The following is a 19,227-nucleotide window of genomic DNA, read 5'->3' as shown; positions in this document are numbered from 1 at the left end:
ACGTATCTGTCAGTTTTTATTAGATTCTGGATAAAAAGACCCCCAATTCCAATCGGGGAGAACTTCGCCTTCTGTGGGCTGGCAGTCCCCCCGCTCCACACATCCTTGGCCATCGCGGGTCGCTGGGCTGGTTCTTGGCACCCGGCTTTATGGGTTCACAGACCTCAAGGGCACTGCCCTCCCGAGGACAGCTGGGCTGCACAGAGGTCAGCTCTGCTCATCATGGGCTCGGGTCTGGCCCTGGGAGGGACTGGGCAAGGTCAGGTCCTTGGCCGGGCCCCCTACTGCTGGTCACTGCTGCAGCAGCCAGCATCTGCCTGGGACGCTGTGCTGCCAGCTTGGCCGCTGCCCCGGGCATGGCAGACAGTGCCTGCTCCCCGTCTGGGCCGGGCTTGGAGGGACATGTCTCCCAGGAGTGTCCTGGGGGCGGCTGCGGGGTCAGGGGAACCAACCCCACCTCAAGGCTGCACCGCGCAGCTGGTCCTGAGCAGAGGCCTTTAATGCTGCCCTGCCGCCCTGGGCCTGACCAGAGGAAGGTTACACACGCCGGGAGGGGGGCGGCTGTGTGGTGTCACCACGTCCGCTGGGAGCTGGGGCACCTGGTCAGCGTGCTGCAGGTGTCCAGGCCCGGCTCACTCGGCCTGTGAACTTGGGAGCAGGGGCCGGCTCCCCTCTGCCTTCAGCCACTGCATCTTCTGCTTGTGCTGCTGGATGGCATCCTGGACCCGGGCGTCCATCATGGCCTCGGTGAGGACCCCATCCTCAGAGGCATACGCCATGGCCTGGCAGGGGAAGAGAGCACTGAGGCAGGGCAGCACAGGGGCTGCCCGCGTGGGGGAAGGGCCTCAGCCTGAGGCTCCTCAGGGCCCACCAGTCACCACTCACCCGTGTAGGCCAGGCCTGACCCAGGGACAAGGCAGCCTGGCCAGCCCCATCCTTGCTGCACTCGCCGCCCAGAACCCAACTCCTCTGGGGCAGGGGCAAGTGGGGCAAAGCGTGGGCTGCTCTCCCGGGCCTGCGCTCAGCTGCAGGAGGGGCCTGGCCGCTCAGCATGAGGCGCACGCCGACATGCGGCAGCACACACGTGCTCGCAGGCGACCCTGCAGCCCAGAGCAGCTGCCATCCCTGCAAAACCCGGGGCCCTGCCCGCGCCCCCGGCTGGTGCCAGTGCTGGCTGCTCCACTGGCTTTCTCAGTGGCTTTCGAAGAAAAGAAACCCAGAGGCCCGCTGTCAGGGGGCAACCCAGCCCTCAACCGCAGACCGGAGGGCCCTGCCCCCTGGACAGCAGGGCTCAGGGCCAACGAGCAGCCAACAGAACCACCACAGGCCACGCAGACACCAGGAGAGGCAGAGCCCCCGGGCCAAACTGCCCTCCGCGCAGAGCGCTCGGGGCCCCACTGTCTGCAGACGGTCCTCCCAGAACCGCAGGCTGCCGTGGTCCGGGCTGCCGGCGGCGCTCTGCACCCGCGATGCCCAGGTTCCCGGGCCGTGCACGTGGGCGGGATGACCACAGTTCGGCTCACCGGGCCCCAGCGTGGGCCACAGCACTTCAGCTGCCAAGGCAGGTCTCCTCTGGCCAGGCTGCGTGCCTCCTGGGTGACCCCGGGCCCCAGCTGCTTCCTGTCACCCAGCTGTGGCTCTGACATGTGCACTCAAGTGTCCACCGAGCAGGGAGCCCAAGCCAGTCCAGCTGTTTCTTGCTAGGTCCCTAGGAGCCTCAGCCCACGCAGGACACAGGGAGCAAGTTCCCACCATCTGAGATGACCAGTCACTTTGCTCCCCACACGGCTGTTCTCAGCGCCTGGCTGAAGCTGCAGAGGGAAGGGCCGTCCCTGAGGCCTCCTGCGAGGAGCCCGAGTTCTGCAAAGCAGCTGAGGAGGTGGGGTGGCAGCCAGAGGGGGTCCCTGATGGGGAGGGGCAGGTAGAGGGTGTGCAGCGACTTTACCACGGAGAAGCCAGGTGGGCACCACGGACACCAGGGGATCCAGGCCAACATCCCTGTGATGTCGTGTGGATGTCTGGTGCCCCCTGATGCGATGTGAACAGAAGGGGCCCTCACCTCTGGTTTCCTCCAAAAACCCACAATCCCATTCCACTCATGAGAAAGCCATCAGACAGACCCAACGAGGGACGTCCTACAGGACTCCTCAAAACTGCCGGAATCGTCAGAAACAAGGGACGCCTGAGAACTGTCACAGCCCAGAGAAGCCCGAGACAGGAGGACTGAATGTCATGGGCATTTGGGTGGGTTCTGGGAGAGATCACGTCTGAGGTGGAATTGAGGGATGTGGTGAGGCGGCCAGTGTGGAGGGAGCTGTGCTAGCCTTGCGACTTTTCTGTGAACCTGGAATTATTCAAAAACAAAAAAAATTCACTGAAAAAAAGCTTAAAGGAGAGCTAACACCCAACCTTCTCAAACTCTTCCAAGCACTGGAGAGGAAGAAACACTTCCTACTCACTCTGAGGTCAGCATCACCCTGATACCAAAACCAGACAAAACACCACACAGAACCGGACCCTCTGCGAAAACTGATGCAAAACGCTCAATGAAATACTAACAACCAAACTCGGTAGCGTATTGAAAGGATTATACACCGCAACCACGTGGGCTTTTTTTCCCTGGAGTGCAAGGATGGTTCACCTAGGGAAAAATCAACCTAGGTAAGTAATTAAGAGAATGAAGGACAAAAAGCACTTGATTGTCTCAATTAATACAGGAAAACATTTGGCAAAAATCAACACCCTTTCTTGATGAAAACAATAAACGAGGGGGAATTCCCTGGCAGGCCAGGGGTTAGGACTCCACACTTTCACTGCCGAGGGCCCAGGCATGATCCCTGGTCAGGGAACTAAGATCCCGCAAGCCGTGCAGCACAGCCAAACAAACAATAAACTAGGAATACGAGGAAATTTCCTCATCCTGATAAAAGCCAGATAAGAAAACATCAGCAAACGTCGTCTCAGTGGCGAGAGACTGAAAGCTTTTCCTCTGAGATCAGGATCAAGGCAAGGATGCCCGTTTTCACCACTTCTAGTCAACAGAGCACTAGAGATTGTAGACAGATCAATCAGGCAGAAAAAAGAAAAGACATCCAGACTGGAAAGGAAGAAGTAAAATTAACTGTCTGCAGGTGATATGATCTTATCATATATAGTAAATCCGAAGTAATAAATTCAGCAAAGTTGCTAGACACAAAATTAATGCACAAAATCATTTGTGTCTCTACACAGTAACACTGAATAATTGGCAAAGTAATTAAGAAAACAATTCTATTTACAACACCATCGAAAAGAATAAAATACTTAGGAATTACCTTACCTAAGAAGGTGAAAGCCTTGTACATTGAATTTTGCTAGAATTAAGGACATGAAAACACAGAAAAATATCTGCGTTCATGCACTGGAAGACAACGTTGTTATGAGGTCAGTACTACCCAACGCAATCCACAGATTCAATGCAATCCCTATCAAAATTTCAATGATGTTTTTTGCAGAAATTAACACACAAAAAATCCACCCCAAAATTCATATGCAATCTCACGGGGCCCCAAGCAGCCAGAACAATCTTCAAGAAGAATATGTTGGAAGTCTCCCATATCCCGGTTTTAAAATCTACTACAAAGCTACAGTGATCAAGACAGTGTGGTGGTACTGGCACTAAGACAGACACAGGCCAGTGCAATAGAACAAAGAGCCCAGAAATAAACCCTCACATATGGTCAAGTGACCTCCAACAAGGATGCTGAGATCACTGAATGGAAACGACAGTCTTTTCAACAAGTGGCGCTGGGAAAACTGGGTATTCATATACAGAAGAACAAAGCTGTACCCTACGTACAAAAATCAACTCTAAATGGATCAGAGATCTAACCGTAAGACCTCAAGCTATAAACCTCATAGATAAAAACAGATGGGAGAAGCTTCCAGACATTGTATTTAGCAATGACTTGTTGGCTATGACAGTAAAAGCAGCTGGCAAAAGAACAAAAAAAAAATATTGGACTTCATCAAAATTAAAAACTTTTGTGCTTCAAAGGACACTATCAACAGAGTAAAAAAGGCAACCCGCAGAAAAGAGGAAAATGTTTGCAAACTACTGAGACAAAGTTAATACCCAGAATACATAAAGAACCCCTACAATTCAACAAGAAAACCTCAAACAACCCAGTTAAAAAAAGGTCAAAGGACTCGAACAGACCTTTCTCAGAGGAAGTCACACGCATGGCCAACAGGCTCACGACAAGATGCTCAGCATCACTGATCATCAGGGAGCGCAAGTCAACAGCACAGCGAGACACCACCTCACACCCATCAGGATGGCCACTACCAAAAAACAGAAACCAGGGCTGCCCTGGTGGCGCAGTGGTTGAGAGTCCGCCCGCCGATGCAGGGGACACGGGTTCGTGCCCCGGTCCGGGAGGATCCCACATGCTGCGGAGCGGCTGGGCCCGTGAGCCATGGCCGCTGAGCCTGCGCGTCCGGAGCCTGTGCTCCGCAGCGGGAGAGGCCACAGCCATGAGAGACCCGCGTACCGCAAAAAAAAAAAAAAAAAGTTAAAATAATGAGTTTTATGTTTAAAAAAAAAAACAGTAGGTCCCCATGATAGGTAGCTGCAGGGTGAGAAGCACGGACCTGCACTGACAAAACCATCGCACGGGGGTGGCAGCTGCAGCGGGGTCCATGCGACACCAGCAGTTGGGCTTCGGGGAGCAGGTGCACAGGTCCCCGGCTGCTCAGCCTGGAGGGAGGAGGGTGGGCAGGAGCCACCGCAGTGGCCCAGCCCCGTGCACCTGGGGCCACAGGGGAGAAACTCCAAGGGGACACACTGACATGTCCTGTCCCAGACGGTGGGACCCCCAAGGCATTCTGGCCCTCTCTCACAGGGGGTGGGGGTGGGGACTAGCAGACGTGCCCAGGGCCCTGCTGCCCAGGGGCTGGACACACAGGGAGCGCAGCCACGGGCTCTGGGCCTCCACACGCAAACGCTCACCCTCACATGCGCGTGCGGGGGCCACTATCCTCAGCTCCCCACACGCAGGCACACACAGGCCTGTCCCCTGGTTCCCCAACGAGCAGGGAGGGCAGGGCAGGGTGGGGGAGGGGAGGTGCGCCAGGGCGCTCCCCACCACTGGGACTGGGCGCCACTGGGACTGAGCCTTTGTCGCCCCCCAGTTCACGCTGAAGCCCTGACCCCCAGTGTGGCTGCACATGGAGATGGGGCTTCTAAGGAAGCGATTCAGGTTGGGCGAGGTCCTAAGGGTGGGGCCCTGATCCTACAGGACTGGCGTCCTTGTACGAAGATACCCCCAAGGGCTCTGCACAAGCACACAGCAAGAAAGCGGCTGGAAGGCAGCCAGGAAGCGGACCCGCATTGGAACCCCCCTCACTGGCATCCTGATTTGGGACCTCCAGCCTCCAGAACCATGAGATGAATGTCTGTTCAAGCGCCTGGCTGTGGCATTTTGTCACGGCCGCCCAGGCTAAGACATCCTGTTCGCCACTCTGTTGGTCGTGGAAACAGCCAACCTCGTGAGGCCTGGTTCCTGAGTGAGGCCAGCCTGGAGCAGGGCACCCTGTGACTCACATGAGGACAGAGTTTGCAATCTGGGGCTGTCCGTTACAGCAGCATGACCTAGTTCATTCTGACTAATACGGCCCCCCTGTGTATCTGGGCAAGGATGTTCAAATCCAAGCAGATGTCTACGTAGCATTCGTGCTAAGTTAACACTGGCCAGGTTGTCACGTGGCCACACACATGAGCCACTCAGCACCCTCCACCTGGCAAGGACCATGGGGAAACTTGTTCTGAATGGCTGCACCCAAGGCTCCCGGGAGTCAATGGGCTTCCCTGCCCTGGGCACCCGTGGAACCACTGCTGGGATGTTTCAGATGAAAGCCTGGCTATTGGGAATGACAAGGGCCACTCTGGCCTGTGTGCCCTGAGCCACAAGGTGAAGATGGAATCACCTCCCGTGGTCCAGCTGTCCTCAGGCCCTCAGGACTCAGCAAACCCATCCAAAAAGCCAGAACGCCTGAGGCCTTCACGCCCCCGCAGACAGTCCCGAAAGCAGCAATCTGCCTCTAGGGGCTGGGAAGGCAACGCCCGACTCCTTATCAGGTCAGTCGCCTCCTGGCTCCTCACGTTCTGCGCCCTCGGGCATGCTCCATCCCTGGCCCAGGCAGTGTCCCCCGGACCCTCCACCCGTCTGCAGTTTGCTGTGCCAACTGTCCTGGGCCCCAGCTTGGGACAAAGCCCAGGTTCCTAAGACCCTGAGCTTGATGACCACCGGACACGCTGATTTGAGAGGGCCACGCCTGACCTGAGCCAGAATGACACTGGGAAGGACCATAACGCGCGAAGCCACGGACGGCCCTGGCCCATCCTCCCTGCTGCGGGGGGCAGAGGGTGGTGGCGGGAAGGGAGGGCATCATGTCACGTCTGTGCAGAAAATCACTCAGAAACACCCTGGTGGGGGGGAGGTGCAGGTGCCAGCCCAGTCACCTTTCGACAACTCTGAGGGTCCCTGGCTCGGTCGGGCTCTGGCCTGCGGGGCGCATCCCCAGCTCACCTGCCACGCCACAGCAAGCTGGGAGATCTCCCGGCCCGACATGCCCTCTGTCAGCTGTGCGATCTCTGAGCACTTCTTCCCGTAGTCAAACTGGGCCAGCTTCAAGCGCCTGGTAAAGAATTCCCAAGTGATGCCTGGGCGCCCACAGGACCCGGGCCAGAGCAGAGGCCCGTGAGGGACCCAGGCTCCCACACAGACGGAGAGCAGGAGCCTGTGCTGGGAAACCCCAGGCGGGACACGTCCGACCCCCTCACTTTAATGAGCTACCCCCTGCCCAACGTCCACTGCTGGGGCCAGGTCTGGCTGTTCCACCTTCCTACCCTGCTGGGCCAATGTCCCTTCCTCGTGGAGCCCAAGACGGGGCCTGGGTGGGGCACATGCTGGGCTTAGGGGCGGCCGTGGGGCCGTTCAGGATGTGGGAGAACGGAGGAGCTCCGGGGGGCCTGTTCCCAGCTCCACCGCCTGCCTGGGGGCAGGGACCCCGCCCAGCACTCAGACAGCGGCCGAGCTCCTAATCCCGCCCCCGCAGGCGGATGCCAGGCCCAGTCAGGCCTGGCTGAAGGCCCAAGAGAGCCCGCTCAGACTCCTGTGAAAAAGTGCTCAGAACCTCAGGCTGCACGCAGTGTCCAGGCTGCAGCTGGGCTAGGATGCGCCATCGGGAGCTGGAGCAGGGTGGGGAGGTGGGGGACTGGGGCCAGCCAGGGGCAAAAGGAAAAAGAGACCCAGATAAGAGAGCTTGGGGGCAGCTGTCAGACAGGTGGCAGGGGCAGGCAAAGCCCGCCGAACAGAAGATGGCTCAGCAGCGCCAGGCGGGAACCAGGTCGGTGGGGCTGAGATCTGGTCCCCGGAGAGGGTTACAAATAGACCAGCGCTGGCTTATCTGGAACGCTCCCGACAACAGCGAGAGAGGGCCTGGACGAGCAGGGAGGGCACCCCCGGCCTGGTGGGCCCCGCCGTGTGCTGGGGAGGGGCCCCAGAGGGAGGCTCAGCGAGGCCAGAAGTGGGCCGGCACAGCCCGCCACTGCCAGGGCCTGACTGTGGCCTGGATCTGAGCGTTTCAAAGGCGGGACGGGGCAGCAGGGCCTCCAGTGATGGGCGATCATGACCCCACACGTGAAACCCAGGGGCAGGGGCACGGGCGGGGAGCGGCCGTGGTGGCGGGGACACTTACTGCTTTCCTTCTGTGGCTGGTTTAAGAACATACTTGTCAAAATACAGCCTCACCAGGCGCTCCCGCGCCTCTCGCCGCGGCAGCTCGAAGCCGACCATCTCGCCGATGCGGTCGTTGATGGCCCAGTCCAGCTGCTCGGGCTGGTTGGTGGCCAGGACCAGCATGAACCTGCAGCCGGCACACGGCGGGAGCTCAGGGCTCGGGGCCAGCAGAACCCGCCGTGCGGCGTCCTCACACGCGAGACCCTGCCGCACCGGCGCTGCCCTCTGCCTCCCATCCCTCCCTGTCTTGCCCCAGCTCATGCCTCTCCCCGACTGGTGGCCCAGCCATGGAAGCCTCCCTGTGTGCAGGAGGGACGGGGACCCAGGGACCCAGGTCTGAGACAGATCCCTGCCCCTCCCACACCAAGTGCTGGGGTCTTGAAGCCTGGGGCTCAGCTAAGCAGACGTGCCAAGTCAGCAGGAACTCGACACGCCCCTGGGGGTCTCAGTGGGGGTAGGGTCTCCACCGGCAGCAGCTGCAGCGGGCAAGGCTAGTGAGTCTGGCGTGGTAGCCACGTTGGCTGACCGGCAGGGCTAGATGCCACCAGCGGGCAGGGGGCTGGAGGGACCTCACCCACCTGGAGGAGCAGGATTAGGGGGCCCAGAAGGGCCAGCCCAATCCTAGGGCAACCTGCGACCTGGGGCCCCTGGCTGTGGGGTGAGCCCCTGACAATGCATCTCATGGGCAGCTGGAAATGCCCAGGGCCTGAGCCAAGGGCAGTGGCCTGTGGACGAGCCTGTGCCCCTCGGCTCTGCCTCAGAGACCCCAGCACATTGTTTCTGCAGCTCCACAGACGCCCCACGGCGCCCAACGGGCCGTCCCACTGCGTCCGGCCACGTGGGTCAGGCGTGAGCCTGCTCGGGCGGCCGCCCCACAGCAGCCACGTGAGCTGAGGCAGTGCCACGGCCCCCGCACACGGGCTCTCCTCACTTGCTGCTGTGCTGGCCTGTCCGGTGCAGGAACGCGTTCAGGGTGGCCCTGAGGTCCTCGCTGATCTTCTCCTGCAGAGACAAAAGTCCGGCGTCAGGTCCGCACGCCGGAGTTCTATAAGCAACCACGGGGGCGCTAAGGAAAGGCTCCGCAGAAAGGCGCAGCCCCCGCTCGCCCACAACAGAATGAATCTAAGTTCGAAGGCTGAAGCTTGACTCCAAAGACGCTGAACTTCCACTTTTCAAATAAAATGGACGAAGAAAGCTCAGCTGAGGAGCAGGTTCCCGGTGACCTTCCCAGGAAGTGCAGACACCGCGGCCCAGGCCGCCCACCCTGCCAGCTCCCCGCCCGCCCTGCCCGCTCCCCAGGCCAGAGGGCGGCCTCCAGAAACTCACAGTTGCTCGCTTCCTGAGAAAGGCATCTGCTTCGTCCACGAAGAGCAGGAGGCTGCAAGGGCAGGGCCACGTGAGGCAGGCAGGGCACGGCCCCGCGGGAACCCCAAACTTTGCACTGCCCCCACCGGGACCCAGATCTTGGCCGCAGATGGGGGCATGTGAAGTACCAGTGTCACGAGAAAGTAACTAAAAATAGGCTGGTGACTCCTTGTCTTAAACGGTTTAAAGTCTCCAGGACTGGGCCTCCCTGGTGGCGCAGTGGTTAAGAATCCGCCTGCCGATGCAGGGGACACGGGTTCAGGCCCTGGTCCAGGAAGATCCCACATGCCGCGGAGCAACTAAGCCCGTGTGCCACAACTACTGAGCCTGTGCTCTAGAGCCCATGAGCCACAACTACTGAGCCCACGTGCCACAACTACTGAAGCCCACGCACCTAGAGCCCGTGCTCCGCAACAAGAGAAGCCACCACAATGAGAAGCCCGCACACCGCAATGAAGAGTAGCCCCCGCTCACTGCAACTAGAGTAAGCCCGCACGCAGCAACCCTAACCCTAACCCTAACCCAAACCCAATGCAACCAAAAATAAATACATAAATAAGTAAGATTTAAAGAAAAAGGAAAAAAGGAAAGAAAAGAATCTGCCAGCCAATGCAGGGGACACAGGTTCAAGCCCTGGTCTGGGAAGATCCCACATGCCGAGGAGCAACTAAGCCCATGCGCCACAACTACCGAGCCTGCGCTCTAGAGACCGTGAGCCACAACTACTGAGCCCGTGAGCAACAACTACTGAGCCTGCACCCTACAGCCCACGAGCCACAACTACTGAGGCCGTGCACCACAACTACTGAGCCTGCATGCCACAACTACTGAAGCCCACACGCCTAGAGCCCGTGCTCCGCAACAAGAGAAGCCACCACAATGAGAAGCCTGCACACCACAACGAAGAGTAGCCCCCACTCGCCGCAACTAGAGAAAGCCCACACGCAGCAACGAAGACCTAACGCAGCCAAAAATAAAATAAAACAAAGTCTCTGGGACCAAGAGGCTCCCGGACCTTGGGGACAGGCTGTGGGGAAAGTCACCAACCCCCCTTCCCAGCAGGAGCCCCAGGGCCACCCAGGAGGCACCCAGCTCACCCTCGCCGGCTGGTGTTGGCCCAGTCAAAGACCTTGTGCATGGCGGTCACGCCGTCCCGCCCCATGGGGGCCACATCCCCACCCGTCATGATGGCGTAGTCCATGCCTGAGTGCAGCGCGAGTTTCTGGGTGGGAAAGGCACTTTAACGCCTGCTCCGTCTGCCCTCCAGCCCACCGCCCCGGTCGCTGGGGACCAGACCGCGTGTGGGGAGACGCCCTTCCTGGAAGAGCTGGGCAGGGGCCGCCTCCCATGTGCCCACGGCACCTCTCCCCGGTAGGTGAGACTCCACAAGCCCCAGTTACTGTGCCCTCACCTTGGCAAACAGCGTCTTGCCCGTCCCAGGTGGCCCATACATCAAGATGTTCCGGTACACACTCCTGTTCTTCCTGGTGTTCCTCGTGGCAATGGCGATGTCCCGCACACGAGCCTCCAGGCTGGGCTGCCAGGGGACACGAGGTTTGGGGACGCTCTGCCGCTGAGTCCATCCCTCCTGAGTGCCTGGGTCAGTGCGAGAGGCCGCCTCTCCCTGGCTGGGGCTCAGCCAGTAAACCGGACTCCAGGAAGGCCGAGCAGCCCCGCCCGGGCAGGAAGGTCCCAGGGACAGGCAGCCCCACTTACGCTGAGGACGACGCCCTCCAATGCGTCCTGAGGCTTACTGAGGAGCCGCCTGCTGACCTGCGGGGCGCGGGGGGGGTATCAGGGTCAACGGCGGCGCCCACGGTGCAGCCGCCCCAGAACACGCGTTACCAGCTGTCCTGGAGAAGGCTGGCAGGGGAGACTGTCGGCAACACTGACCTCTAGCGACAGCCCACAACACTGCCCGTGGGTGCACAGCACCCAGGCCAGGCAGGAAGCCTGGCTCCCCTCGAGGAAGGCAGCCGACACAGGGCTGCTTCCAGCGACTTATCTTACGGGTAGATGGCTTGCTGGAGCCCCAGAAGTTTGTATACAAGCTCCAGTCCACCCAGGGGGACGGTCATGCCCACAGACCCACAGAGGGACGGAGCAGACTGGCGTGAGGGTGCCCCCAGTGCTGACGCCACAGGGCCAGAGGAATAGCGTCAGGAAAGAGAGCCAAATGCAAACCTGTGAGCAGGGGAACAGGGCAGTATTGGGTAAAAAGGGGAAAAGGGTCACGTGTGCGACTCGGCCGTAAGGCCACACGGACCCAGGAGGCCCGCGGTCACCTGCACAGGGTGCCTCAGCAGCTCCAGCACCGTGATCCGAGAGGTCTCCCGCACCAGGGACGGCTTCCCCAGCCGCGTCTCCACGTAGCGCCCTATGGCCGACGTGGCGTTCTTGGCGGAATAGATGCCGACGGCCAGCAGCGTCAGCCCAGCCACCTGGAACAGGGCAGGGGAGGCAGGTGGTGCCCACCTCATCCCCGGCAGAAAAGAGGGGCTCCCCCACCAGCTCCCTGAGTCTCAGCCGGGCCCCACCAGTACCTTTCCAAAGGGCAGGCACTGGTGTGGAGATAAAACGGACGCCTGGCACCCCTCCCACACCCTCCTCCCAGCCCCACCAGGGCCAACACTGAGCTGTTCCGAGCGCCCCAAACACAAAGGCTGCGTCACTTGTGGCTTTCCAGTGGCAGTGGGGGGCGCGGGGCCAGCGACCGCCTCAGCCCTAGGTCTGTGAACGCTCAGAGCGCCAGGCGCCTCTCACAGCCAGCAGAGACCCTGACGCGTGACACAGACCGCAAGAAAAACGGCAGCGTTGTTTACCGTGGCTGTCACTTTGTCCCAGTCTGTCACAAAGGCCTGGAATCCTTCACCAAACACGGTGCCAGCCGTCCTGCAGGGGAAGCAGTGGCATGACTGGGAAGGAATCGGGCTGTGCCCGTGCGCCTAGCCCAGGCTCCAAGGTCAGCCCCAAAGGTCACCGCAGAAGGACCGGCCAGCGGAGTAGTGGGGTGCCTGCTCAGGGGAAGGGGTGAGAGGATGCCCGCTGGGCACGGCCTCACCTGATGGACTCCAGGATGGTCTGGCGCTGCTCAGCAGCCTTCAGGCGGATCTGCTCGCGGGTGATGTCAGCATTGTCGCGCTCAGCCTTGGCCCGGGCACGCGCCTCGGCCTCCACCCGCAGCATCTCATTCTTGTGCCGAAGCTCCATCTCCCGCTCCACGGTGGCTGCCCAGGGAGAGCGGGGAGCAGCGCTCAGCCCGAGGCCCCCCGACCCAGGATGAAGCGCAAGCGCAGGGTACCCCCCGGGTACCCCCCCACCCCCCTCTCCCAAGGGTCTCTGCGCCCGCTGCTTCACGCTGCTTGGGAAGCACAGGGCCTGAAGCAAGGCCCGTGGCCCTTGGCCCGTGAGCTCCCAGGCCAGGGCCCTACCTCGCCGCAGGGCCTCCTGCTTCTGCACGGACTCCTCCTGCTTCCGTAAGTTCTCCTCGTTGAGAAGTTGCTGAAAAGGAGCCACAAGGGAGAGGGAAGGGCTTCGAGTTTAGGAAACGGTCAACATCACACCAACAGGTTAGCTGCTCTGGCCTCAGAGATGTCCCCATCGCCCCAGGGGCTCCGACCCCAGGGGATGGTCGCCTTGAGGCCTGCAGGCTGCACGGCCCGAGGCAGGAGCCGCGGCCCCCAGCCTAGCTCGGCCTCAGAGCAGCCCTGACCCATAGCTGTCCTCACAAAACAGGCTTTTTGCTGGACTGTTTAATTTAAAAACTAAAACGCCCACAACAGGCTCGACGTTTGAATGCCCCCCCCCCCACAGACCCGTTTGAATGCCCCCCACAGACCCGTCAGTCAGGGTCCCACCCGGGAGACCCTTGGGGTGGTGCGGGCAGATCCCCACCCCTCCAAGGTAGTGGTTACTGCCGGGCAGACCCCAGGCTCTGGCCCCCACCCGCCCCAAGGGATGCCCACGCCCTCAGGGAAGACAGGCGGCTGGGCAGAGTTCACCTGCTGCTTCAGCTGGTCCTCATAGCGCTGCCGGGACAGCTTATCCTGGTACTGGGCCCTCTAGGGAGGGAAAGGGTGGTGTGCACACGGCCCGGGCACAGAAGCCATGGTCCAGGGTGGGACTCGGCGGGCGCGGGGCCCGAGGAGCGCCCCGCATGCCCCACCCCCGCCGCCTTACGGCCTGGTGCTGCCGCGTCTCCTCACTCAGGGTCTTCCTCCGCTCCTCGGCCTGCACCCGGACCTGCTCGCCCTTCAGCTGCTCCACGGCGGCCTCATACTCCTGCGCAACACACCAGCCGCCCTGAGCCCAGGGCCTGGCCAGGCCTCCCGCCCCGACGCCCCTCCCCTGCGTGGGCTCCAAGGAGCCGGACAGCCTGTGCAGCGCCTGGGCAGGGATGCAGCCTGGTCTGCACCCCACAGGCCTGTGGGTGCTCAGCTGTAGCCTCACCTAGGCCCAGGAGGACCCAGACCCACAAGCAGAGAGAAGCCAGGAAAACGGACAGGGCCAGGCCCCAAAGCAGCCAGACGGTCTCCTGGGGCGCCTGTCACTCCCCCAGCCCCCTACACCGTTTCCGCCGCGCTTATGCCACGTGCTTGCTTTCTGATTCGCTTTACAACAGCCCGCGGTGGAGGGTAGAGCCTGTGCCTTTCCTACGCTCGCTCACTACGTGCTCAGAGTGACGGCAGGAGTCCCCCCTCGGGGAGACCAGACTCCTCACCCACATCTGCCCTTCCAGATAGTTCTGTACAAAACTCAGGCCACACACCTGTCTTTGATCCCCGCTTCCCTCAAATCCTAGAGGGAGGAGCTGCACCCACCGCCCATGTTCTGTCTGTCCGGGGGCCCCTCAGCCTCGGGGCTGCAGCCCACCTCTGCCAGCACCACACCCACACTCACCTTGAGCTTGGCCTGATGTTCCAGCTGAAGCGTCTGCTCCTGCATCTGTGCCAGACTCAGCGCCTCCTTGGCGTGTCCTGCAGCGGGGGCAGGTGTGTGGGCATCAGGACACCGGGCGAGTGTTCACAAGTGCCAGGGGCTGCTCAGGGACACCACAGCCCACCTCGACCTGAGCGCACGCGTGGCCACCCTGGTCGGACCTGCTCAGCCACCCCTCCCTCCAAGGGCCACCTGTGTATGCTCCATCCCCAGCGGAAAGCGTGTGTGCGCGGTCTGCCCCCAGGGGACTGTCACACTCCAAAGGGTTCCATCAGAGAGGCTGTCCCCTGCCCGCCTGTTGACAGCAGGAGGGTCAACATGGTGGTCGTTTCCCCATTAAACAAAAAGCAAGCCTGTGGCTAGAACGTCCTTTATTTTTCCAGTGCGAACATTTTTCCTGAGCCTCTGATACCTGTTACTGATTCACAGACAGGCAAGCACAGGCAGGCAAGAACGTAAGGGGCAAACAAGGATTAAACCAGAAGCAAGGGACTTCCCTGGTGGTCCAGCGGCTAAGACTCTGTGCTCCCAGTGCAGGGGTCTAGGTCCCTGGTCAGGGAACTAGATCGTACATGTCACAACTACGAGTTCGCATGCCGCAACTAAGACCTGGTGCAGCCAAATAAATAAATGTTAAAAAAAAAAAAACCCAAAACCCAGAAAGAAGCCGATGCACATAGGCTGACAGCTCTTCACAGGCCACATGTTAGAAACACGTGTGTGTGTGATTGACAACTTCCAGGTGTATTCTCTTCATCAGCAGAATTCACATGTGGAAATATGTGGGTATCCGGTGCTCTCCTTGCTGAAAACGCCTGCACGTCGGGCCTCTCTAATAGATCCGCGATGACAGAGTTCTCCTGTGCGCCACGCTTCACTACAAAAACTTTCTAACACATAAAAGCACGGAGAGAAGGTTGGGACCCCCATGAGCCCACCTCCCTGATGCTACCACGCTCCCAGGTTGCTGCCCGCACGTCCACCCTTCTCCCCCCCCACCACAATCTGTCTTATTTTTTGAGGCCTTCAAGGTAAGCAGCAGACCCCAGGACCCCAAGCTGCAGCACCTGCATCACTGACTACAGCGTAACCCCTGGGGCTCGCTGGCTCCAAGCACGTGTTTGGCACGTGGTGGAAGCTCTAGGGCTGAGGTAGGCTGGGGCTCGTGGTTTGGCTTCAGAGTATGGGGAGGACCTGCAGCTGGCCTGCTTACTCACGCCGTGACCTTTGACAGGTAGGCTGACTGCTCCGAGCACCTTGCCTGCCAATGGAGCAGGGCGCTCCCTCCCCCGACCCGTGGAGTGAGATGGAGAAAGCACGGAAATCGCTCAGCACAGGAACCCGCGAGCCCCCCGATCACAAGCTACGACCTCAGTGCTGACGACGATGACTGTCACCTCGAAGTCGTCCTACACCGAGAGATGTGCGAGCCGCCACGTTAACTGCACCCACCACAGGCAGGCACCCTGTACGTGCGTGGAGCACACAGCTCAAGGCCAACGTGCTGCTCTGGCGTCCAAGGAGGGCCTGGGAAACCTGGGGAACTGGGTAGCATCAGCCTGGGCCCCGAAGGACACAGACAGTGGTCAGGCTGTAAGAAGCAGCTGGGGACGTCTCTGGTTTCCGTGGAGAGAGCAGTGAGGTGAACAAGAGCGGGTACAGGCCAACCAGGGCAGGCACTCTGGCTGTGAACTGGGAGCATCTCCAGACAACAGGCCTGCAGAGGGGCTAAGGACAGAAGGGGCTCAGGCACCCTGGGAAGGAGGGTATGGGGACAGAAAGGGCGGCAGCCCAGGGTGAAACCTCCCCCATCGGCCAGCAGAAAAGCCACGAAGGATGGCAGGAACAAGAATGAAGTAGAGTCCACACTTGAGACAGTATCACTGGATGTGGACGCCAGTGGGGTGGACCATGCCTCTAGGTGGTGGTAGCTAGGGACTCTGCAGGAGATGCTGCTTGCTGGGGAAATGGGGGAGCAGAGGCCAAGGCTCTGGGGACCCAGGTGGAGAATGTCCTGGGGCAAGAGCTCTGGGGCAGCCAGTGCAGGAGACCTGGGAGCAATTCACAGGCAGGAGCAGACAGGAAGTCGCTGCTACCCTCAGACACACCCAAGGCTATTCACACCAGCCTGTACGTACAACTGTGTGGGTTTCAGAGGCCAAGAGTCGGCCTTCACATTTCAAAAGGAGGCAAACTTTGAAATTCTGGGCACGGTGAATGGGCCAACCCCCCCAACAAACCTAAAATATTAGGTCTCGTGTCAGAAGTCTGTCATCATCTGAGGTTTCTTGAAGCCCAACCGTTGTCTCTCAAGCTCCTCTGCAAGCCTCTCTTCAGTCATCAAGTGATAACTGAAATTATCTTGCAAACCTAATACATCTAATATACTTAACACCCACTCTGAAGAGGGACGTGTTCCAGCTAGGCCTAAGGAAACAGGCTGTTCTGTTTTGAATGTCCCTCCCAGGATCTGAGAACCAGAAAGGCTGGAGACCTTTGCCCAGGATGTTCTCGTGGCCCCAGCGGGAAGGCGGGGACTGAGCCACAAAGTGCCAGGCCACCCCCTCCTCAGACAGGAAGACTGTGCTCACCTCTGCTCACAACAAGACTGCTCCATAAAGTCTTCTTTGAGAACAGAGCATCTCTGCTTAAAAGTTTAAGAGCTACTGTATTCTTCCAGCTATTGCCTACTCAGCATGTGCTATATTCCAGACCCTTAATCTTGATCTTGACACAAACTGTTAAAGCCACAAGAAAAAAGAAGCTTATGGAAAAACCCAGGGGCTAAGTGAAGGTACACTCACCGCTGTCTTGAGGGCCTGGGTCAGGAAGGTCATCAACTGGCCCAGGGCTGCTTGATCTGTTGCTTTATAGACCTCGCCTACCTGAACGCTACCTTTTTCCAATGATAAATGCAAATCTGCTTTATTTCCCTTAAGACCAACGCCCCTCAAACACGTTTCCCTTCTTAAGCGGAAAACTGCCAAGCAACCACCACGGACGGATCCCCTACTAGGCCACCCTTGGCCGTTCCACGTGGAGACGGCAAGAGGCGGTAACTGAAGACCAGGGTGCAGCCCTGCCAGCTGCTGCCTGTACCCCTGAGTCCCCTCGGCACCGGTTTCCCCACTTGAAGGACGCGTGGCAACTGGGAAGATGCCAGAGGATCAGGGGATCCCGAACCTCCCTGCACGCAGGGTGGCTCCGGCTGGCTTACCGCTGGAGACCGGTTTCCCCCCGACGGCCACTCGCCGCTCGATCCCTCAGACCACTAAGGGCCACCGTGCCCCCGAGCCCGCCGCCCGGCCGCCCTCCCCGCGCCCAACCCCCGCACTCACGCGAGTGCTCCAGCTCGCGTGCCGCCTTGGCCGCGCGCTCCAGGCCCGTCGGGTCGAAGTTGCTCCATTTGTCCTTGGGCCCAGTCCGGTCCCCCGCGCCGCGGTCCCCGCCGCCCTCGGCCCCGGGCTGCACGGGCGGCAGCGGAAGCGGCGGCCCCGCGCCTTCGCCCTTGGGGCCCTTGATGCCGAAGAGCCACGACATGGCTCGCGAGCTCCACGCGCCGCCGCCGGAACCCGTAGCCGTTCGGACGCGCGCGACGCAGAGCACGGCCCACGCGCCGCGAGCCGGCGGCAGAGACTGCGCAGGCGCGGCGGCGGCCCTTCCTCCAGGGCGACGGATGCGCGTGAGGTCCATGTCCCCCCCCCCCCGCGCGGCCCTCGGAATGGCTGCGAGGACCGTGACGTCACGGCATCGCTGCAGCGGTTGCAGGAGCTGGCTCGGTGGGGGGGGCGGGTAGGCCGTCAGGGGGCGGGGCGAGGTGCCAGGTGACCGGGGTTGGTCAGGAACGAAATTGAGGGTCTGGGCGCGTGCGCGCCCTTGGGTTCGTCATTTCCGCGTGGCAACGACACTGGCCCCGTTGCTATGGGCGCCCACAGAGTTCCGGCCCCCGGGGCCGCAGAGAGGCCAGTGCTGGAGCCGAGGCCACTTGATGCGCGGCGTCCCGACCGAGGGAGAGGCCTACGAGAGGAAGAGTGTGGGAGGCGGCCGATAGGCGGGGGAGGACCCCGCCCGAGGCGGGCGCGGGGTCGGGGGTCTGGGGACCGGGCCCGAGAGCAGGCGCCGGCGCCGCGGGCTGAGCGGCCCCCTCGGACAGCGGAGCACGGGCTGGCCGTGTCCAGCGCAGGGCGAACCGCCCTACGGGCCGGGCGTGTCCGGCGCGGGGCAAGCCGGCCCGGTGCTTAGTGGGTCTCGGTGCTAGCGCATACAGTCAGTGCTACGGAGATGATGGAAGAGCGGAAGCGCGGCCCCGGCCAATCTCCCGCAACCGTCAGTAGAATGAAGGGCTCTCCCGAGCCTCCTCTTCGGCGTCACAACAAAACTCAGCGGTCCGTGGTTGTAGGTAAAGTGGCTCCCAAGGGAGGGGACAGAGCTCTGCAACCCCAGAAGTATGGGACGGCAGAGCCCCCGAGGCCCCACAGAGGGCGCCGTCGCGGAAGGAGAGCTCCTCAAGGCCCAGGGGTCCTGGCTCTGGTCTCTGCCTGGTGAGGTTTCTCCTTGGGAACCCCCAGAGGCCACGTGCCTGCTTCAGGGACCAAGGTGCAGGCTGGACCGCCTGGGGCAGAGAGAGACAAGGATGGACAGAGGCCAGCGTTGCTCTAGAACCCAGTGTCCAAAGTTAGCAGAGTTTGCTTCTTGGGCCAATATCCAAGTTGCCCCTGCGTTCTTTCCCTGATGGAATTTGTTGAGTTCCCAGTATTATACGGAGTTTCTCCACTAGATTGAAAACAGTCTTAATCTTAAGCCTGAAGAAAAATAGGAACAAAAAAATTCTAAGATAATTCTGTCTGGGGTTTGTTGTTTGTTTCGTTTCCCCAAATCAAGAGAAAAACCAAAGATGTCCCTCATTGGCCATCATCAAGGTCTCTACAGATCAGCTACAAACCATACAACCAATAGAACTCCGGGCTGGCTTTGCTGGGTAAAGAAGAAATGGGTAAGAGAAGTGAGGTCCTGGGTCACAGGCAACTCTCTAGCTCCATCCACAGGCCAGCATTTGGAAAGCTTGTGTACTTTTGTATGACAAGGAATAATTGAAAATAAAGTTCTGCGTTTAAAAAGTCAGTGTCAGGGACTTGCCTGATGG

At 60.3% G+C, this 19,227-nt stretch overlaps 1 protein-coding gene across 1 annotated transcript; it reads right to left on the bottom strand.

Moving 5' to 3' along the window:
* Positions 1-9: 9 nt before the first annotated feature.
* Positions 10-17,727, bottom strand: LOC132426114 (ATPase family AAA domain-containing protein 3). The gene is made up of 16 exons (XM_060012897.1): positions 17,423-17,727; positions 14,046-14,122; positions 13,326-13,427; positions 13,148-13,207; positions 12,578-12,647; positions 12,208-12,373; positions 11,969-12,038; positions 11,432-11,587; positions 10,863-10,919; positions 10,558-10,683; positions 10,244-10,368; positions 9,108-9,159; positions 8,713-8,783; positions 7,741-7,908; positions 6,570-6,678; positions 10-782 (listed from the first exon to the last, which is right to left on the bottom strand). Exons 1-16 carry the CDS (start codon positions 17,622-17,624, stop codon positions 633-635), a joined length of 1,761 nt encoding a protein of 586 aa, XP_059868880.1. The 5' UTR covers positions 17,625-17,727; the 3' UTR covers positions 10-632.
* Positions 17,728-19,227: the final 1,500 nt, after the last annotated feature.

Source organism: Delphinus delphis, chromosome 1 (genome assembly GCF_949987515.2).
Source record: "Delphinus delphis chromosome 1, mDelDel1.2, whole genome shotgun sequence".
Taxonomy (NCBI): Eukaryota; Metazoa; Chordata; class Mammalia; order Artiodactyla; family Delphinidae; genus Delphinus; species Delphinus delphis.
Note: the sequence above shows the minus strand (reverse complement) of the source record. Positions and strands in the feature narration are given on the sequence as shown.

Excerpts from the sequence above, each read along its gene's own strand:
- LOC132426114 (XM_060012897.1), bottom strand. The coding sequence starts at position 17,624 with ATGTCGTGGCTCTTCGGCATCAAGGGCCCCAAGGGCGAAGGCGCGGGG. Across the intron at positions 12,374-12,577 it reads GCAGGAGGCCCTGCGGCGAG|CCACCGTGGAGCGGGAGATG; the intron begins GTAGGGCCCTGG and ends CTCCCTGGGCAG. Across the intron at positions 11,588-11,968 it reads GGGACAAAGTGACAGCCACG|GTGGCTGGGCTGACGCTGCT; the intron begins GTAAACAACGCT and ends GCCCTGTTCCAG.